Source organism: Macrobrachium rosenbergii, chromosome 2 (assembly GCF_040412425.1).
Source record: "Macrobrachium rosenbergii isolate ZJJX-2024 chromosome 2, ASM4041242v1, whole genome shotgun sequence".
NCBI classification, from domain to species: Eukaryota; Metazoa; Arthropoda; class Malacostraca; order Decapoda; family Palaemonidae; genus Macrobrachium; species Macrobrachium rosenbergii.
In genome coordinates, this window is record NC_089742.1 from 62,868,540 (window position 1) to 62,889,005 (window position 20,466).

At 34.9% G+C, this 20,466-nt stretch overlaps 1 protein-coding gene across 2 annotated transcripts in view; it reads left to right on the plus strand.

Annotated features, from left to right (window-relative positions):
• LOC136847824 (uncharacterized) overlaps window positions 1-20,466 on the plus strand; it is a 217,348-nt gene that overhangs the window by 61,895 nt on the left and 134,987 nt on the right. For both annotated transcript variants that reach the window (XM_067119763.1, XM_067119771.1), the window contains exons 2-3: window positions 1,522-1,569; window positions 3,270-3,344. In XM_067119763.1, coding sequence (XP_066975864.1) covers window positions 1,522-1,569; window positions 3,270-3,344 — 123 coding nt within the window. The remainder of the gene's footprint in view (window positions 1-1,521; window positions 1,570-3,269; window positions 3,345-20,466) is intronic.

Below are 20,466 nucleotides of genomic sequence, written 5' to 3' on the forward strand. Positions count from 1 at the left end.
TATATATATATATATATATATATATATATGCCTATATGTCACTAAATAGCTTGGGACAATACATTCAGCTAAGGCCACAGGAAAATAAAATAAAGGAGTACCAAGCACTTTCGTGATATTTCAACACATTTTCGAGGTCCTGTGGCCTGAGGTGAATGATATATATATAACATAAATTTATTTTGGGGTTGAGAGCCAGAGATGACCTGGTAAATGTGGGTATTGGCGGTGCTTTTATGTGGTGTACTTCAGTGATTTCGTTCGTCCTAACAAATTCAGGACTTTGTTGATGGCTGTTCCTTTCTCTGTGTTGGACCCCGTACCTTGGTGGTTAGACGTCTGTGCCACAACTGGATGACCCGTGTCCGATTCTTGAACCGGACGAGGAGGAAATTGGCGTGATCCCTAGAATCCTGAAGGCATCTGTTAACCTAAACAGTTAAAAGACGACTGTTGTGGTGGCAGCTAGAGTGGAGAGAAAGAGAGAAACAGAGAGATAAAACAGACGTGACTGTTACCCTGTGAAAAATAATATATACCATCAAAACGTGAGGGTCTCGACGAGGTATTCCTAATTCAGTTGGAGTGAAATCAATCATCAGATTGAGTGTCAAACCTTTTATTCGCGGGGCCAAATAAACAACTCTTCACTCTAGCATAGTATTCCAAGAGTGATCTTACATCTAATGAAATACGAATTTTAGCGTAAACAATACCATTTTACTATTGTTTCAACATAGAGGAGAACGAACGTGTGTGTGTGGGGAAGCTGTGAACATGTGTTCTCATGTTGGAGGTTTTTATTTTCCTCTTGAACGCAATGTTCCCAGGACGTCGAACACCGATTCTCACGCGGTGCCTGGTAGCATTGCTAAAGAATCCTTGCCTTGTTCCTTCTCCTTCACCTCCTGGTACGTGCGTGGCGTACTGATGGTGTTGATTACTGTATAGGCCTTTTTTTTTAACAGTGTTGTATTGATTGTTGCGTTTGTTTTCCGCAAATCAGAGAATCCTCGGTAGGTAACGGGTTCTTGTGGGATTAGACAGAATTGCTTCCCGGTTTCGCTGTCTATTTTCTTGAGGAACAGTTCTTTGTATTTGTTTTGCAGCTTGTCTGCTAGCGATAGCCCATTTTTTTTTACTTCGGTTCACAAATCATTCTTGATTTTTGGATTCATTAAAAAACTTTTTTTGAGCTCAGTCTACCTGAGGTCTATTCCTGTTTGAATTTTTTCACTATACTCTCTCTCTCTCTCTCTCTCTCTCTCTCTCTCTCTCTCTCTCTCTCTCTGTTTTATTGGTGTATCATAGTAAAAGTACAACTTGGGAAAATTTTAATCGTTGAACGGCTCATTAATCAAGCAATAAATTATCTTCCAACCCCACCAGTGAACTCTCAAGCCTCACATAATTTCGTATCTGTCGGCTAATACATGCGAATTATGTATGAATATGAATAATGCATAAAAGTTCAATATTTGTTGGAAATCGTTCATTACAATCACCTTTCCTCTTTTGCAGGAGCAGCAGAGGTCATACGCCCAGGCCGCCCTCGCGGCACAAGCCAAGGTAAGATCAAAGTTTGAAGTTTGTCGAAACTGTAGGCTGACTGAAACTACTGAGCACAGTTTCTCAGCCTTTTCCCCGTCGTGTACACCTACTGACACAAGGCCAGATTAATTTACCAACAATAGGTATACCTTAAGTTACCAGAATACTAACACGTATCCCAGTCTTAGTATTTCTCAATATAATAGATTAGTAGTAAATAATGAAATTCATTGTAAGATAATACTACAGACGGTACAGCCAGTTAATTCATATCGCAATGAATTTCTTATACAGTTCATAACAATTAATTTATATTGTGATACTACACGCGTGTGAAACTGAAGTCACTCTCTGAAGTACCCTTTGAAACCGCTTCTTCGAAACGAATGCATGAATGGTCGTGATACTGGTTTGTCATTGGAACTTATTCATGTTAGTTGCCACGGGGGAATTTTTTTTTTTTTTTTTTTTTTTATTGAAAATACAGATACAAAGTGTGACAATTTCGTCAACATGAATAAACCGATAAATACTTGATCGTTAGACGAGTACATTGCTCTTACATTTATTATTGATTTATGGGAATTAATGTTTTTTTATGTTTTATTTTTCCAATTCTGATTCATTATTATCATTATTCTCATTTAAAATCATAAGGTAGCGTTATTACATAAATTTATGATAACTGTGCTACTGGAACAGATATATTGTTTCTGATGTATTTTCACGGTAAATTTTAAGTTCTGGCTGAAGCTATGTAGCCAATGCAGCAAAGGCCAAGATAAGTGAGATGTTATCTGTCACAGGCTTCCTTTTTTCTCCATTAAGGTTATAGCTTTGATTGGGATATAGAAGGGGTCACAAGTGAACAAAAAAAAAATAGATGGAAAAACCAGTACGAGGCCTGCCAAAGTGGCTTTATACGAAACTGTGATGAGTTCTTTTTCCTTTTCCTGTAAATGATGCTGTATCATTTTTAGGGCCAACTTGGGACATATTTTTTCATATTTTCAAATCTTAAGTTTAATAAGAGAACATCAGATGGCAGTGGCTTTTAGGTTTTTGTATCTATAGTGCGCGTTGTCATATGAAGGTTCTTCATTTCTTTTAGAAGTTCAGGTAAATGGTAAATGTTGTATTTCTATTTTTCATGACAAACTACTTTGTGAAGAAGTAAACAAAATGTATTAAATTGTTTCTTTTATTCTTAGCAGCCTGAATATTTCTTCAAATAATTCTGCTGTATTAACCAAACATTTCAGTGCCAGTAGATGCAATATCAGCCAGATGCTGTGCATTTTATTTTAAAATCAGCTGTCCACTTAAACAAAAACAAAAAATAATAAAAAAAAACAACTCTCAGATTGAAAAATGTTCTCGCAAAAGTCGTGTAATTATACTCGCAAGAAATTGTCCCTCTGGCTAAGAGAAGAAAGGAATGTGTTTCTCAACCTTATGGCATCATTGTCGTCACTTAATGACCGGGGAATGCTTGTTATGTAATGCCAGCCAATTAGAAGACGTTTTGCAAAACCTAATGAACAGGAAAAAGAAAACAGTGTCAACAGAAACCTGGACGGTAAAGTTGAGGTACCTTTTTAATTTTAAATATATTCATCTATTGATCAGCATTTAACAAACATTCTGATCTAACAACACGATGTTTTTATTTTTAGTTTACTGTTATTTTTATTTATACATTTTTTCTCTGATTGCAGCTAAGAGCCTACAGGCTCTCGGCCATTTCACAGCAACAACTGCACCAACAGCAGCAACAGCCGTTGCCCTCAAAGGTCAGTGAAACAGATTGCTGTCTCGAGGTATTTTAACCCGAAGCCATATTTACAGAAGTTTCAGGGAACAGGCACGCCGAATATATGCTTGCTGTTGGATACGTGTCATGCGCTATACTTTAACTAATTTAATTAGTTCTAAGGAAACATCATTTTTTTATATATTTATTTATTTATTTACTTATGCATTATATTTTCTTATGGCATATCGTATTTAGTGGTTTATTCGGTGTTTGTAGTAGTTTGTCATTTATGCCTTTCCGTGTTGCTTATTTACTTCGATCGCTAAAACCGAACTTTTCTCTTGATTAAGAATATAAGTTTTCGTAAGACGCGTTGAGCGGGTACAGAATCCCATGACGTATTATTTATATTAAATTTAAAAAATATCATTTTTTGCTTTGAGGAAGATTACTAGCAAATAAATGCAATAACAGATTTTTCGATTACTGATATAAACAGTATTTGTTATCAGTATCAAGTCTATGAGCAAAGGCGGGTTTAGACAGTAGTTAGATGGACGAATGCCAGTGAATACTAGGCAGCAAGACATTCGTTGACCCGCAGAATTTTTGCTTATTGAAATCAAGCTAAGTTGAGCATGGTTAAAACTTGGACGGGTGACGCCCTCGTATTGGCAGATGCCACTTGTGATACAAGTTCCCTTGACCATCTGTAAGAGCGTGGGACTAGCTACCCCACCCTAGAAATCAATGCTTAGAAGCCTGCAAAGTACCGTCGCACTCTGGGGTAAGCGGCAACAGGCCACAGTGGGAGATTCCAGGGGAATAGTGTGAGCATAAGAAGAAAAAGTCTGAAGGATAACTGGCAGTATTGTAAATACTGTCACGTCCCTTCTGTGTTGATGTGTCAGCGGTCGATGTTTTTTTCGCTGAAAAAAAGAGGTTATTTATGTAGTTTCCGCTTGACGGTTTCGAAGAGCTTCTCAGATTCTCTGTTGGCTTTACCTGATTTATATTGACGATCAGTTAGTTACTAAAGGTCACCGATAAAGTTTTATTTTGTAGTAAGATTTCTCTCTCTTTCTCTCAGACGCACTACAGCAACAATAAACATGAGTGCGCTGTATAACTACGTCATAAATTAATATGTGTGAGTTCAGAGAGAGAGAAAACGAGAAAGAGAGAACGACATCCAGCATTCCTTGAGTAATGTAAACCACTCTGCTCACCTTGTTAATGAAAGTATGAAAATGACATGCAAGTATGCTAACAAAAACCTTCGAGGGCAAGGCTCTAGTTAACTCGCCCTTGTTTTAGAAGCAAGGCTCTTGCAATTACAGCTGTTCATGTTCTAGTCATACCTAAATGGGCGACATAGCTACTTGCATTTGTTTGCGCTTTATATTTTACTTTTAATGAAATGGTATATATGTGTGTGTGTATGTATATATATATATATATATATATATATATATATATATATATATATATATATATATATATACTGTATATATGTATATATATATATATATAGCAATATATATATATAAATAAAAAACATTATATATTTAAAGCAAGTCAAATAAAAAGGGAAACAACCACAACACAGATATACTATATAGTATATATCTATATATATTGTCATATAATATATATATATATATATATATATTATAAATATTATATATATAATGTGTGTATTTTTATATATTTTTATATCGTTGAAATTTTAAAGCAGGATAAAATAAAAACATTCCATTTGTAAAATTAAAGGAAAATAGTTTTTTTATTATAGTTTCTCCTACTACTTTCATATAATGATAACTGATTATATATCTGGCTATTTTCCTGTTGTTTTATTTAAATGCGAATGTTTTTTCTGTATAAAATTTCAATATATATATATATATATATATATATATATATATATATATATATATATATATATATATATATATATATATATATATATATAATGTATGTATGATTGTGTGAGGTTGTGATTGTAAACTGTCGTATCTTGCCGGTGCAACAGATCACAAGCAAAGACGCAGGCAGGTTCAGCTAGGCGTAATCACAAGGTATTCGACCTTAGAGAAGTAGAGTTTGTCAATGAAAAAGCTTGAGCTTACCGTTGAGCGGCAGAAGAAATTTCCAAACAATGAAACTTTAGTTCTCCTGTTGCTGGGCATGACGCTGCCAAAAAGAAAAATTCGTCCAATCGTATTAGCTCTCTCTCTCTCTCTCTCTCTCTCTCTCTCTCTCTCTCACCAGTCTATCATGTTTTTTTGCGCACCTGGGTAATCGACTTTAAGTCGGTAATTCGACTTGGAAGTTAATGGCACAGGTTCTGAAGGCTGTGATCGCTGAAAATGAAACTGAAGCCATCACTCAATTTTTTTCCTTTCTTCTCCGACTCTGGTCTTTCTTTGTCTTTATTTTTTTCCTCTCTCTTTTTCCCCTAAGCTTATATCATGATATTTCTCTAATTTTCACCAGCGATGATGCCATTATTACGGTCCTTTTGGGAGAGCTTTATTAGTTGGAAGCAATTAGCTGAATGTCAAAAGGTTCACTCAACGGGTTAGTTCCTCGTCCTGCGAGACGTTTTGGAGATGATTTTTTCCACAATTCCGTTAATTGATTTAGTAAGGTTAAGTTGATTTAGAAAATCGAAAGTCCTTCTGATGGTCGAGGAAAAAATACATGCCAGTGTTCTATCTGTTTACTTAGAATTCATCTGTCTGGTGTATGTTCGTTTGTGTGTGTATGTAAAAATATATATACCTGTTTGTGTATATGTAAATACATATACCTGTGTGTATATATAAACATATATAGCTTACACATTTTTACAATACGAGCTATTGAAAGCAATTGAGCTGTTAGGGTACAATCATAAGTACAATATACGAATCGCATCTCTTGTTCTGTTTTCATTGCCTGTGTGTGTTTTAAGAATTCAGATTATATAATTTTTCATAATTATACGGTATTATCTTTTCTTGTCTTCGAAAGATAATTGAAGAACTGGGGTCCGGACAAGAAGTTTGAGCAAAGTAACGAAAACTGTTGCAGTTTCTTATGCGTCACTGTTGAAGGGGTATATATGCATAAGACTCTCGAACTAATTTTAAAGAATGATGTATGGAAATACTGGTAAAGGAAGAAGAAGAAGAAGAGAAACATTCAGAAATCTTACCAACTCTTATTACCTCGAAATCTCTGAAGAGACGACCTGAGTAATATTATCCCAAATATTATTCCTAAACCCTTCACGCGTCCGTTAAATCCTTCCAGCGGCGATAATGACGACTGCCATATGGCGGTGGTGGTGGTGGAGGGGTTTTAACCTCGGGAATTCTTCCCAAACTCCGCCGCCAAGGAGAACGCTCAGGGAAGGAAGTGTAAGGAGAATATAACAAAGCCATCTTTTTTTTTTTTTTTTTAGGCTTTCCCAGATAGATTTCTTCATATATTTCCCTCCGACAATGAAAATGGATGGATGTTATGCATCTTTGTCCAGAAGATATTTCAAAATAGCTGTGATGCAATTAAATTAAATTTTGTATAGGTGTGTACTGTTGTGCAAGGAGGATTTAATTAGACTTTGTATAAATCCAGATCCGGATGGAAATCCAATCCATTTTTAAGACCCAGTCAACAGGATATATATATATATATATATATATATATATATATATATATATATATATATATATATATATATATATATATATATATATATATATATATAAATATATACATATATATATATATATACATATTTATATATATTACAGTATATATTATTTCTGACTATACATATAGATAATATATTTCAATTGATTGTGTTGATTATTTATATATATATATATATATATATATATATATATATATATATATATATATATATGTGTATGTGTATGTATATATATATATATATATATATATATATATATATATATATATATATATATATATACATACATAAATTAACCCACTGTTTTACAGTAAGATACCAGAGTATGTTTCCTACAAGAAAAAACAGCATCTCATCTGACTCATAAAAGCTAGTTATTTCAGCTTCTCATTCATTGTTGTTTTGTCTTTTAATTCTAAATTAAAAATTTATTTTGCTTTTACATTTGCATATCTTTTGCACTGAAATATACTAATATGAAAATCTACACTGCTTTTGGTTAGATGATTTAAGATGCAACTTCTGGAATGACGAGAGAAGTCATGGGAAGGGCAGAGGTGTAGGTGCAAGTTCTTGAATTGAAATTAAGGGTCTTGAATCGGGCGTGGAGTGAGACGGTGGCTGCTGAGAAATTTAATATAACTCTATTTTGCGCAAAATATTTCATTTGTCAGAATTCTAAGCCGAATCGGGCGTGCAGTGAGATGGTGGTAGCTGAGAAATTAATATAACTCTATTTTGCGCAAATATTTCATCTGTCAGAATTCCAAGCCGACTAAACAGTTTTCAGTTACTGATTTCTCGTTGACACCATAAAAGTCTCAAATTTTTAGACGTCCTAGTTCACAGAAAAATGAACTGTCTTACAAACAATTATCTTGACTCGTAAAAAAATGTTCCACAGCAGTTGAAGATTTTCTAAGCTATACCACCAGCAATCATTTTTGTATTGGGTTTTATTTCCTATGAATTTTATACACGATGTAAATATTAAACTTGAATTCATGAATACATTACAAATGATAAGTGCTAAAAGTCTGAAAATATAATATTTCTCTCTCCTTCCCTCCCTCCATGGCCCTCTCTCTCTCTCTCTCTCTCTCTCTCTCTCTCTCTCTCTCTCTCTCTCTCTCTCTCTCTCTCTCTTTTATAGTTGTATCATAGTAAAGGCAGAACTTTGGGAAATATGAATCGTCGAAAGCTCGTTAATCAGTGTATCTTTGCAAGTTACCAATAAGATCTCTAATAAGATTTCCAATTAGTCTACTTATGTTAGGATATCTAAGGCACGGAAGGATTGATTTTCCGGATTCACAGTATGTACGCACGCGTATTTGTTCATACGCCCAAATAAGCAAACACACATACCTATACAGAAACACACACATGTATACATGTGTGTATACATGTGTATATATATTTATAATATATAAATACATATGCATATATATATATATATATATATATATATATATATATATATATATATATATATATATATATATATATATATATTGATGTAAATATAATTTGTGTGTATAGGAATTTACTGGTCGGAGAGAGAGAGAGAGAGAGAGGAGAGAGAGAGAGAGAGAGAGAACATTAGACACGTGGATAAGTTAACCTGAAATAATGCGACTCCGAATATCACTATCGAATATCACTCATCTTTTCCTGGCAGCGGGCCACCTTGAGTTAAGTTAAGTATACCTTAGTTCAACCAGACCACTGAGCTGATTAACAGCTCTGCTAGAGAGGGCTGGCCCGAAGGATCAGATTTATTTTACGTGGCTAAGAACCTAATTTGTTACCTAGCAACGGGACCTACAGCTTATTGTGGAATCCGAACCACGTTATAACGAGAAATGAATTTCTCTCACCAGAAATAAATTCCTCTAATTCTTCATTGGCCGGTCGGAGAATCGAACGCAGGCCCAGCAGGGTACTAGCCGAGAACGGTACCAACCCATCCAATGAAGAACTGGGCCATCTTGAGGAAGCTATCTTTGACCTTCAACTGGATGCCCTGATTTCGGCTCCACTGGGTCGCAGCGACGAAGAGTGCGTCAGACGCGGAACTGTCGGAGCGCAGTTTCATCTCGGGGCATGAGGCTGCCCCCAGATGATTGACTGCTTGTGGAAAAAGAGGGTTTCTCGACTTAAAAAGGCATGGGTTAACTATACGCCTTAGTTTGTGTCGGTGATATTTTTCGTATAGTAGAAAACGTGTTTCGATCGGAATATATATACTGTATATATTTATATATTTATATATATATATATATATATATATATATATATATATATATATATATATATATATATATATATATGCAATGTATATGGATAGATATATTATATATTATGTATATTATATAATATATATATATATATATATATAATATATATATATATATATATATATATATATGTATAATATGCAATATATGGATAGATATATATGTATATATTATATATATATATATATATATATATATATATATATATATATATATATATATATGTATATATATATATATATATATATATATATATATATATATATATATATATATATATATATATCATTCAGTGGAATTTTCTTCATGGCAGTGAGAGGAAAGAAGTGGAGACTGTCACCTTTTCATTCTCCACATGTTAGAAGATAAAAGGCTGATATTACGGAAGTGGAAGATCGCAGGGGTCGCCGGGTATTACTGTACAGGTGATAACAGTAAAAGCGGAATGGGCGGCGACCGTAAATAGGAGACAAAATGAATTCGGCGAAAAGTATATTTGATTCGTAAAGTCTGTCATGGCGTTACGCCCTCCTTGATGACGGGGGATTCGATCCTGAGACCTAGGAGTCGGAAGAAAAGTTCTTGGAAATGTGAGAATATATAGATAAGATTGGATTAAGCGGGCAGAGTAACATGAGCCTGTCGATACACCTACAGAGGACTTTAATAATAATAGAGGAAGAAAGTTGCGGGTTTAGACAAGGAGCTAATAGTGTAGGTAGAGTGTTTATAGTAATCATGTGATAATTTTGGAAGTAAAGAAAAAGCTCTATGAGGCATCCATAAACCAAAAAACATATTGTGATAGATCGAGACTGGTAAAGCAAGGGGTTTTGAGGGTATATGAAACTGAACGTGTTTTTTTAGTGATTAATTTATATATAAATATATATATATATATATATATATATATATATATATATATATATATTAATATTTAATATTAATATTTTATATATATATTTATATATATATATATATATATATATATATATATATATATATATATATATATATATATATATATATATATATATAAAAGCGGAGCGTGTATTAAATTATGTAGGTGGACGGAGCACGGGGTAAAAGTGAGTCCGTTGCGGGAGTGTTATTTAATCCATGTCTGCTTGAGCTTAATATCTTTTGAGAAGTTGTTGGGTTGCGTAAACTTTGCGGGAAGATTGATTTTTGCAGATGATACTAATAATGTAAAGAAACTGCACAAAAAAGTAAAGTTAAAAGCGTTTGCATCAGGAGAAAGTGTAGAGTAAATGTGAACAATATTAAGGTTATATGTGGGTAGACAGCAACCAAGAAGAATAAGAAATGAAGGTTAATGTGCATGCTGAATGCATGGTAGGAGTATTTCGTATTGGTATTCAGGAGTAAATGTTATTGGTAACAGAATGAGAGAAAAGACTGTTCGCTGAATAAGGAAAGCAGGGAAGGTAGCAGGTGTGTGCAAAAGATCTGGAAGGGAATCCAAGAATCTATGAAAGTCAAGTTGGGAATATGTGATGGGATTGTTGAACCATCTCTCTATTGTATGGAAGTAAAGTGTGGATGTTGAAATAAAAGATTGCTTGTTTTTAGGTTATTGAAATGAATCGTTAATGAAATTAATTGTGTTGAGATTATTGAAAATAATTGTTTAAGTAGTATATACTGCGTAAGAAGAATGGGAAGACTGAGAAATATGGATATGTGTAGAGTTGGTAGAAATGTTAGCTAATTGACAAGGTGGCCCTGCCATGTGCAAAGAATGAAGGACGATAAATAGAGAAAAGTGTGGATGATTAAGAAGCATTAGAAGGGAGGAGGACAGGAAGACATAAACTGCCTGATAGAAGGCGTAAAAGAAGTATTGGAAAGGAGGGGATTTAATATTTACGAAGCACAAGAGGTCATACAAGATGTAAGTGAATGGTGCAGTGTGTGTGGCTGGATTTGACGTTCCACTGATGTACCTTTTGTTTAGGTATATGAAGCACCTAATGGTGAGGAAGTTTTGCGCATAGAGACTCATTCATTCTTCAGTAGCTAAAGTAAATTTGTGGCAGTTATCACTGTTATTTTTGCTCCAAGTGTTTAAGTGTCTAGCAAATAGAGGAGAGAACGTTAGAGACCTAGAGGAAATTTTCATGAGAGGTTTAGATGATGTGCATGAATATTCCTTGTCAGTCACGGAAATTCTCTTGAAATGCAGAAACGAAGCGCATTTTAGAAAAAAAAGTGTATATGTGTATGTGAGAGAGAGAGAGAGAGAGAGAGAGAGAGAGAGAGAGAGAGAGAGAGAGAGAGAGAGAGAAAAAAATCTGATGGAAATAATAAAATAAAAATAGGGAAAATTTGCATATTGAAACTGCTCTTAGATTTGTATTGCAAGACGAAGAAAGTTATTTGTTAGATGAAGCTAATTCACAAGATGTTAGAATGCAACCTTCTTAAGACGATGAAAAGAATCTGCAGTATAAGGGAAGGTATTAATCTGAAAGACGTGGAAAAGAATTTGCAAGACAGAAAAAATAACCTTGAGTGACGAATTGCTGTTCTGTCGAACCTCAGAATAGAATATGGATGGAAACTAGTTTGTCACAGAGTACTGGGGAATCCTGTACAAAGGTCAGGTCTCCTCCCCTTCCTTCCCTCATGTCATGACCCCATAGTACGGAGGTGAGGTAGGCAACACTCGAATGCACAAGGAAGTACCTGGGTCATCTTCGTGCTTCTTAGGCTAATGTTTCGAGGTTAAACATTCGGTAGGTAGAGATGGGTCGTTATTTTGACATTCCAAGAGTATAATCACGTACTGTGCTTGAAGTTTTACTCGTTTAAGCACGCAATTAAAAGCAATTACAATGATTAATATACTGTAGTGACGCAGTTGTAAACTAATTTGGAAAAAAGGCTGATTTATGACCGAAAGGTTTATACACAAACTGAAACAGTTTAGTGGGTCACGTGAACAAGTAACTGAAGAGCCTAAAAAGGCTGATCTTATAGTAAAAGATGTTGCTGATCGCAGTTGTTAACACTGGCCTCGACCAATGTAAGCCGTGGTTTGTAAATGCTTCTCTCTCTCTCTCTCTCTCTCTCTCTCTCTCTCTCTCTCTCTCTCTCTCTGAACTGAAAAATTTCAACCTAATCCAAATAATAGCTCTTCCTTAACCTGCCATTGTAGCATAACCTTTCGACATTTGGTGGCGAGCTTTGCAGCGCAGATAGGTTTCCTTGTTTGGTCTGTCATCTCACACAGGTATTTGGATTTTTTATCCTGCTACCGTACAGTAACTGGAGAACCGGAATATTAACGCAGAGACTTACAAGCTCACTGACACACGTTGGTCGATAAAATATGTATTGGTATTCAAGTATAATAGATTGGCCTGCAAAGTATGTACCCTGACTCCAAGCGGTTTCTGAGTTAAGTGTTGCTGAATCACTTGTAATCACTATTCAATTGGTAATAATACCAAGTTGCCTTTTCTTCTGTGCACATTCAATAATGTCTTGTTTTGTATTCCTTTAAAGTTTCAAACCTAACGTGATGCTTCATTTTTCCTAAATGTGATTTACTTTATTTTAGTATATACTGCGCTACTGTTAGTAAAGCCGATGAAGTCCCAGAGTTTATTGAGTTTTGCATTTTCTGAGTTATATTGTACTACAAAAATATTCATTCTAGTCGGGTCTTTCTTATGATCATTAGAGCTCTTCATTTGTTGAGTTATTCGTTGCAACACGGAACATCTTAATGTAAATATGTTGGTTTTTGTTTCTCTCAGGATCAGATGACTGATACTCTTATATTGAAGCAAAAAATGTAAGAAAAAGCTGACCTCTTAACCTTAAGAAAATGAATGAGATAGAAAATTAAATTACAATCGGATTCGAAGGCGATGCAAGGAGATCTTGAAAGATAATATATGTATATCGAATCTAGGATTTTTTCCCTTAATTTTTTGTAAATCGTCACGCTATATCCTGATACTGAAAGGTCATTTGGTTGACTACGGTATATGATGATGGGCCCATCGCTTATATGCAGGAGTTGGAAGTCGAGAGAGAGAGAGAGAGAGAGAGAGAGAGAGAGAGAGAAAATTTAGAATGGTAGAGAATATAAGGATCCTGTAGGTTTCATTGGCAAGTGATTGTACGCAGCAAAATGACGTTGCCATCTCTCTCTCTCTCTCTCTCTCTCTCTCTCTCTCTAGTTAAATACTTTCTCGGATTCACTGGAACATTTATCTTATACTTGTTTTTTTATCTATATCCACTTTCGATAGTTTTGCTGTACTGGACTTGAAATATTTGCAGTTTTGTAATACTTCATTTTCTCGCGTCCTTGTCAGTGCAGTCATTCATTATATATATATATATATATATATATATATATATATATATATATATATATATATATATATATATATATATATATATATATATATATATATATATATAAATGTGTGTATATATGTGTATATATGTATATATATATATATATACTTATACATAATACATTGCCTAGCTGTCATCGTCAGAAGTTCTTGAACTGAGGCGACTCCTCCCTTGCCGTGTCCGGATTATGAGGATTAAAAAAAAACCCTCAAGCTTCATTTTTTGTACTCTAAAATTTCTGGTTTTGGCTGAGGTCAGTGATCGTTAAGTTACTGAAAATAAGCAGCTCCTCCAGAGTAAATCTCTCTATCTCTCTATCTGTGTGTGTGATATGCATAATAATTTCCGGTACCGGATTCTTGTTCGAAATACAATACTTGTTACAGCACAGTAATGCGTTACCCGGGTTCAAGGGCTCCATTCAGTAATCATCAAGAGGCACGGCAAATTAGGTGCATTTAAAGGAAAATGATCCCCGTCTCTCGTGCTATTTCCTGTAGCCATTGGTGGTAATTACGTGGGTGTCCACCCACGTAATTACCACCAATGGCACGAGCCTTGGGTGGCACTAAATTGTTAGTGTCCGAAGCAAAAGTTTTTGTTTTGTGTTGTGTGTGTGTGTGTGTGTGTGTCTGCTTGTTGGTGTATATTTGTATGCTTAACTTATATGCAACTCATTTTTTTGGAGACTTAACTTTCCTCATTGACAGTTTCAAGTGGCTAACAACAGAGTATTGTTACTGAAGGTTTTAGTGTGGCTAGAGCATAAACCGCTTCATCTATTCGACAGGATGGCGTTCTTTTGTGTTTACGGGTGACATGATTGTTAGTCTCTAAAATTAGATTTTAAGTATGAAAATTAGATAGCGAGTTTGAAATCCAAATGCGAATGAAGTAGTAACTAACCTTCAAATAAGACTTAAAACTGTACAGTGAGCGGGGAATGAGGCTAAACTCACAGTTCATAGGTATTTGACAGTATTTGATGTCACCTTTGACAGGGAGCATTCCATTTTGCAGTCATAAAACTGGACCTTGTTTTCAGAATTTCGTATATCTACAGTTATAATATTAGTGTCAAGTGATTCAGAGACTGTTTTACCGTTGCTAGAATATTGCTCTCTCATTTCGATTGTTTTTAGCCCTCGGTATCTTTATATTATAGATAAGATTTCCAGATGTGGCTGATGTTTCCATAAACTACGGTAATTATGACATAGATCATCCCCGGGATATGCTCTGCGGGGGCATTTTTCACAGGTAAACCATAATTACCTTCAGTACCAAAGTACTCAAGGTATCTCAGTTTGCTGAGGTACCACGATGCCCCACTGCCCAGTAAGAGATCTTTTATTCCATCTACTGAAAAAGCGAGGACAAGTCTCTTTGTTCATACTCCTAAGTTTAAGAGAGGCTGTAATACTTCTTTTAAAGGAGAGTGTACTATCGTCTCAACACTTTTTCAGCAATTGTTTATACGTGTATATGTTTATTTTTGTTATTTGTCGGTCTTTATTTGTATGCTTTGATTTTTGCTGTTCGCCTTCTTCATATAATCAGCTTTCTATTCCCTTGTTCCTTATGAACTTGCAGTAATAATATTAAAAATAATAATAGCAGTAATAATATTAAAAATGCGCCGAGAATCTATTTATTGTTTGTATCACTCCTGTGGAAGTGTAAAGACTAAGCATTAAATAAGATTGATCAGGGCTAGTTCAGACATTGCACTGAATCTGGGCACCACATTCTAAATGGTATGTAAGTTGAAGAAATCCCAGTAAGAGTATCTAAAGGAAAGTTTTAGATACACTTATTTATGATTTTCTTTCAAGGGTCTAGGGTGGGGCTCACAACAATTGTACAGAGATTCTTGGCGGCAATATTTCACAGATAATGTGAAGCCGTGTTGAAACGCATTTTATTACATCATTACTGAGCACTCTCATTGATTGTGCTCTAGAGCACAATAAACGGACTGAGTGAATGATGCAAACCATTAGAATGACATTTCGAAAAAGGAATATCAAACAAAATATCGATGATGATTTTGACTATTTTTAATGGCCTTCCTTCACGCAATCTTTCCACTCTACATATTGATACGAAAAACATGCATATTTACTCACGCCCGCTAACTTGTCACCATCGACTGGAAATACTTAAAGACCCACCCAGGTGTAAAGCACTCTCTCTCTCTCTCTCTGTGTGTGTGTGTGTGTGTGTGTGTGTGTGTGTGTGTGTGTGTGTGCGCGCGTGTGTGTGCAGGGTAATTCAAACAGATGTCTGGATAAGTATCATTCAGGTATGTATTTTGCAGCCTTGAAAAAACTTACTCACGGGACGATGCGTCCTGCACCTTGAAATTACGATAACGGTTAAAACAGTATTGTTCCTTCAGGAGTACTTATGAGAGATGAATATTTGGGTATGCCATTATCTATCTATATATCTATCTTTACATACATACATTATTTATTCAACATTAAGCAAGAGAACCTTGCTCCTGAGGAAACACACCATAAGTGATACATTTATACTTTTAACCTTGATTGGTGGATGAATTCCCTGTGCAGTCAAACTTCCGTAACATCAGCTGCTGCTTCTGTTGAATCCGTCTATACACACTGCTCCACTCATCTCTTGCGATTCTTAGTTGTTACGGCCCCTCCTTTCCCATATCCATTCCATTTTATCTATCTAACACTAACTCCGTCTTCTATCTTTCCTCCTTCTTATTGCTTCCAAATTATTCACTTTTCACTAACCTACTGCTATCCATTCTTTCTACATGACCGATCCATCTCAAAATGCTATGATCCATCCTTTCTTTTAGGCTGTCCTGTGCACTCCATTTCATAAGTATTTCCAGGTTTATCACTTGCAATTTTTCTTGTACTGCGTCTACTACGCAAACTGTTTAACTCACCAGCTCCTTTTTCATTCGTTTACATCCAACATCCATACTTCACTTCCATACCGGAGAATCAGCTAAGCTGCTAAAAGTTGGCTACAATAGAGAATTAAGATTTCTTCTCACTCTTTTATTGACACCCAGCCACATTGCTTGCTGCAACTATTCTCTGATTCATTACTTCTGTCTTCCTACCGTCATCTGTTATATTGACTCCCAAGACTCATACTAATCAACTGCTTCTATTCTTCCATCATACATATTAATAGTCTTTGTTACATCTTCCTGGTATCCATTTACTCTACATATTCTTGCTCACTTTTGTTTTCTTACAAATGAAAGTTTTTGATTAAACCGCTTCACTAGTTTCCAAAAATCCTCTGCACTATAGCACCAACGATTCCATGCTCCATTTATGACTAGATTTCACATTCCACAACTTTGCACTTTGGAAAAATTTCGTCTCTAGATTTCTCACGTTATTGCATCGATTAAAATATTAAAGAACTATGAAGACTTATCACCCTTGTATCACCTACTTTAATGAAATAAGTCCTCTCCACTATCTACCTGTTCTAACACACGCCCCACATCCTTCAGAAAAAAACTTTTTATTGATTTTAACATTAGTTTTCTCCACTATATCTGTTTCACATTGCTTCCATTCCGATTTTGTGTTTGGCTGCTTCTGTGTCCACAAACGCCACGTACAACTTTGTCTCTACTTTCAAACATCTCACATAACTGTTCTACAACAGAGGCAATAGATACACCTTCCGTAGTATGTATGTATATGTATATATATACAGTATATATATATATATATATATATATATATATATATATATATATATATATATAAAATTTATTCTTTTTCCTGGTACAGTTAATATAGACTCTCTCTCTCTCTCTCTCTCTCTCTCTCTCTCTCTCTCTCTCTCTCTCTCTCTCTCTCTCTCTCTCTCTCTCCTCCATCCATTAAGGTACAGAAATCTTAACGAATGGCGTTAAGAAATGTTCTTAAAATTTCCGGGGATAATAAATCACATAGTGAAAACACTGGTGTTTGGAAAGCTGCCAGTATTATTTTCTTTATATATTGTGAAGCTTGACGTCGTGGGAAAAAATTTCGACAATTCATGTTATATAAACACACATACATATGTGTGTGTGTGTGTGTGTGCGCGTGTATTTATATATATATATATATATATATATATATATATATATATATATATATATATATATTTATTTATTTATTTATATTTATATTTATGTTTACATACTTATATTCGTAACCAAAGTTATATGAAAAATACAACGGAATTACTTACACAGACATACATATACATAGTATATATATATTATATATATATATATATATAGTGTGTGTGTTTTTATGTGAGATTTTGTAGTGTAGTTGTGTTCTGTACATATGGAGGATAAAATACCCTATACTGAATAATGTGTATTAGAAGCCAATTTCTTTGGGTCATGGGAATTTAAAAACAAACTATATTCTTTTCGTAGTTCTCAAGGTTCTCCATGAAAGCAACTCATGTGCATGATTGCGTATAATACATTTAACCTGATTTACCTAACTGAAGTTGTTGGTTGTCAGATATAACTAGAGATGCACTGGAGTATAAGAGCGAGAAAAGTTTAACAAAGATTTTTTGGGGGGCACTGAATCGTTCGAATGAATTTCCTGCGCCTTTTTGCTTTTTTTTTTTTTTTTTTTTTTTTTTATTCGTGGGCATTGTATCTAGTGGGAATGTGATGGCATTACCTTTGAGCTATTTCCTGAGCACCATTTGCGCATTGTGAATAATATATTGATGACAATAACGGTAATCGGAACGTAGGTGTTAGTTGCAATCAGATTTATTGAAATGTTGTTACATAAATTCAGTAGTACTGTATGGCTGTGCTTATTTAAAGAATTGCTGATGAAATACAACTAAGAAAGCTGTGTAGTCGCTGATAGGCCTACGAGAATGTCATTTTGTGATAATCATCGAAGTCATGTTTAGCATACTCGCGAGCAAATCGTGAATGTCATTAGTCGATGAAAGATGGTAACAAACAGCTATAAGCTGAACTCAAGTTGAGATTTAAGAGGCCAACCATACGAAACTTGCGGTGCCTGTTATTTATATAACGGTATGGGCGACAGGGTTTGCCCGAAATGCCTTTTTTGGCGAGGCAAGGGGAAATGGAAGGAGCGGCAGCAGGTTAGATCTGAAGGAAAATTAGTTTGGGCTCAAAGACAATCCTGAGGCTTTGATGGGGTTGAGGAGGGGGAGGGGTACTCAAGGGAAGGGAGAAGAAAATACCGTTACATAAACCATCGTGAGGTCTCCCGGACCCCACTCCCCAACACAACGCCTCTTCTGGGTCTGAATGTCATATACTTACGCGCCATCCATCTAAATCCTTACTAGCAACCGCCCCCGACCCCCGACTCTCTTCCACCCAGGCACATAAAGTCTCTTATCCGTAGTCTCCCAGGTCAGTGGTAGATAATATGCTTCGTTCACATTTGTTGCCTGTGATATGTATAAATATATATATATATGTGTGTGTGTATATATGTGTGTATATAGTATGTATATATATATATATATATATATATATATATATATATAACTTTTATCACATACACAATTGTTCTGTGCATTAGTAGAATTACTAACAGGACTATTTAAACTGGATGGTATCTAATGGAGTTTTTATTCAGAAAAAGATACCATCCAGTATTTGATAATGTGACTGCTTCCGTCCAAGAAATTTGTAACTTTTTTTTGAATAAAATGCACAGATACAATTGTGTAGGTCCTTTTTGATATAATATATATATTGATATACATATATATATATATATATATATATATATATATATATATGTGTGTGTGTGTGTGTGTATGTATGTATTTATATATCTATATATTTATATATATATATATATATATATATATATATATATATATATATATATATATATATATATATATTATCAGTGTACATTTATTTTTTAACTTCGAGGCCTGCGGTGTTGGCAACCGGATGCCCCTCTCATGACGAAGAGGTCAACATTCAGCTGAACATTGAAAAAAATTGAGAAGGTAAAATGTAAAAGAAATAAAAATCGGCGCTTGAACGATTCGAAGCAAACACAGATAATCCATTACAAAGGGGGAGCGTTAATAGAATAGAAATAAGAAAGCGATTCGCACAAAAGAATTTTTTTTTTAAATTTTCGACCAGTTCATAAAAGCACTTCATTACTTCTTATAAATGTAGTGACAGTGCAGATTACCCCGAACTGAAAGAGAACCGATTTTTTTAGTTGTACTGCGAATATAGGCGACTTGCCCCGGTTGTAATTACGGGTAATGAACTGCATCCATGCTTCAGCTAATGGGGAGAACCGTAACGCGACTTTGAGAGAGCGTCTGTTGCGTAATGGGTGTTTTCTTGTAATGCCAGTGTCTCCGGTTATAAATGCAAATGATTACCAGGTTAACAGGTCAGCCGTATTCATGCAAGAATGCAAAAGGCAGAGTGTGATTCTGCGAGGCTTGCTCTAATTGCAGGTTCTTATCGCGCGCACCTGGAGATTCTTTAATGGTTCTGCTCTCTCTCTCATTTGGTTACATACGTACGTACATACATACATTTACATTTTATAGAGAGAGAGAGAGAGAGAGAGAGAGAGAGAGAGAGAGAGAGAGAGAGAGAAGGTAGAAGGCTTTATCACTAATACAAATGTGACTTTTTGTACTAACAAATATTAAACCACAAATATCACTTAGTCTCGAAATAACTTTACCTTGGGAATAAC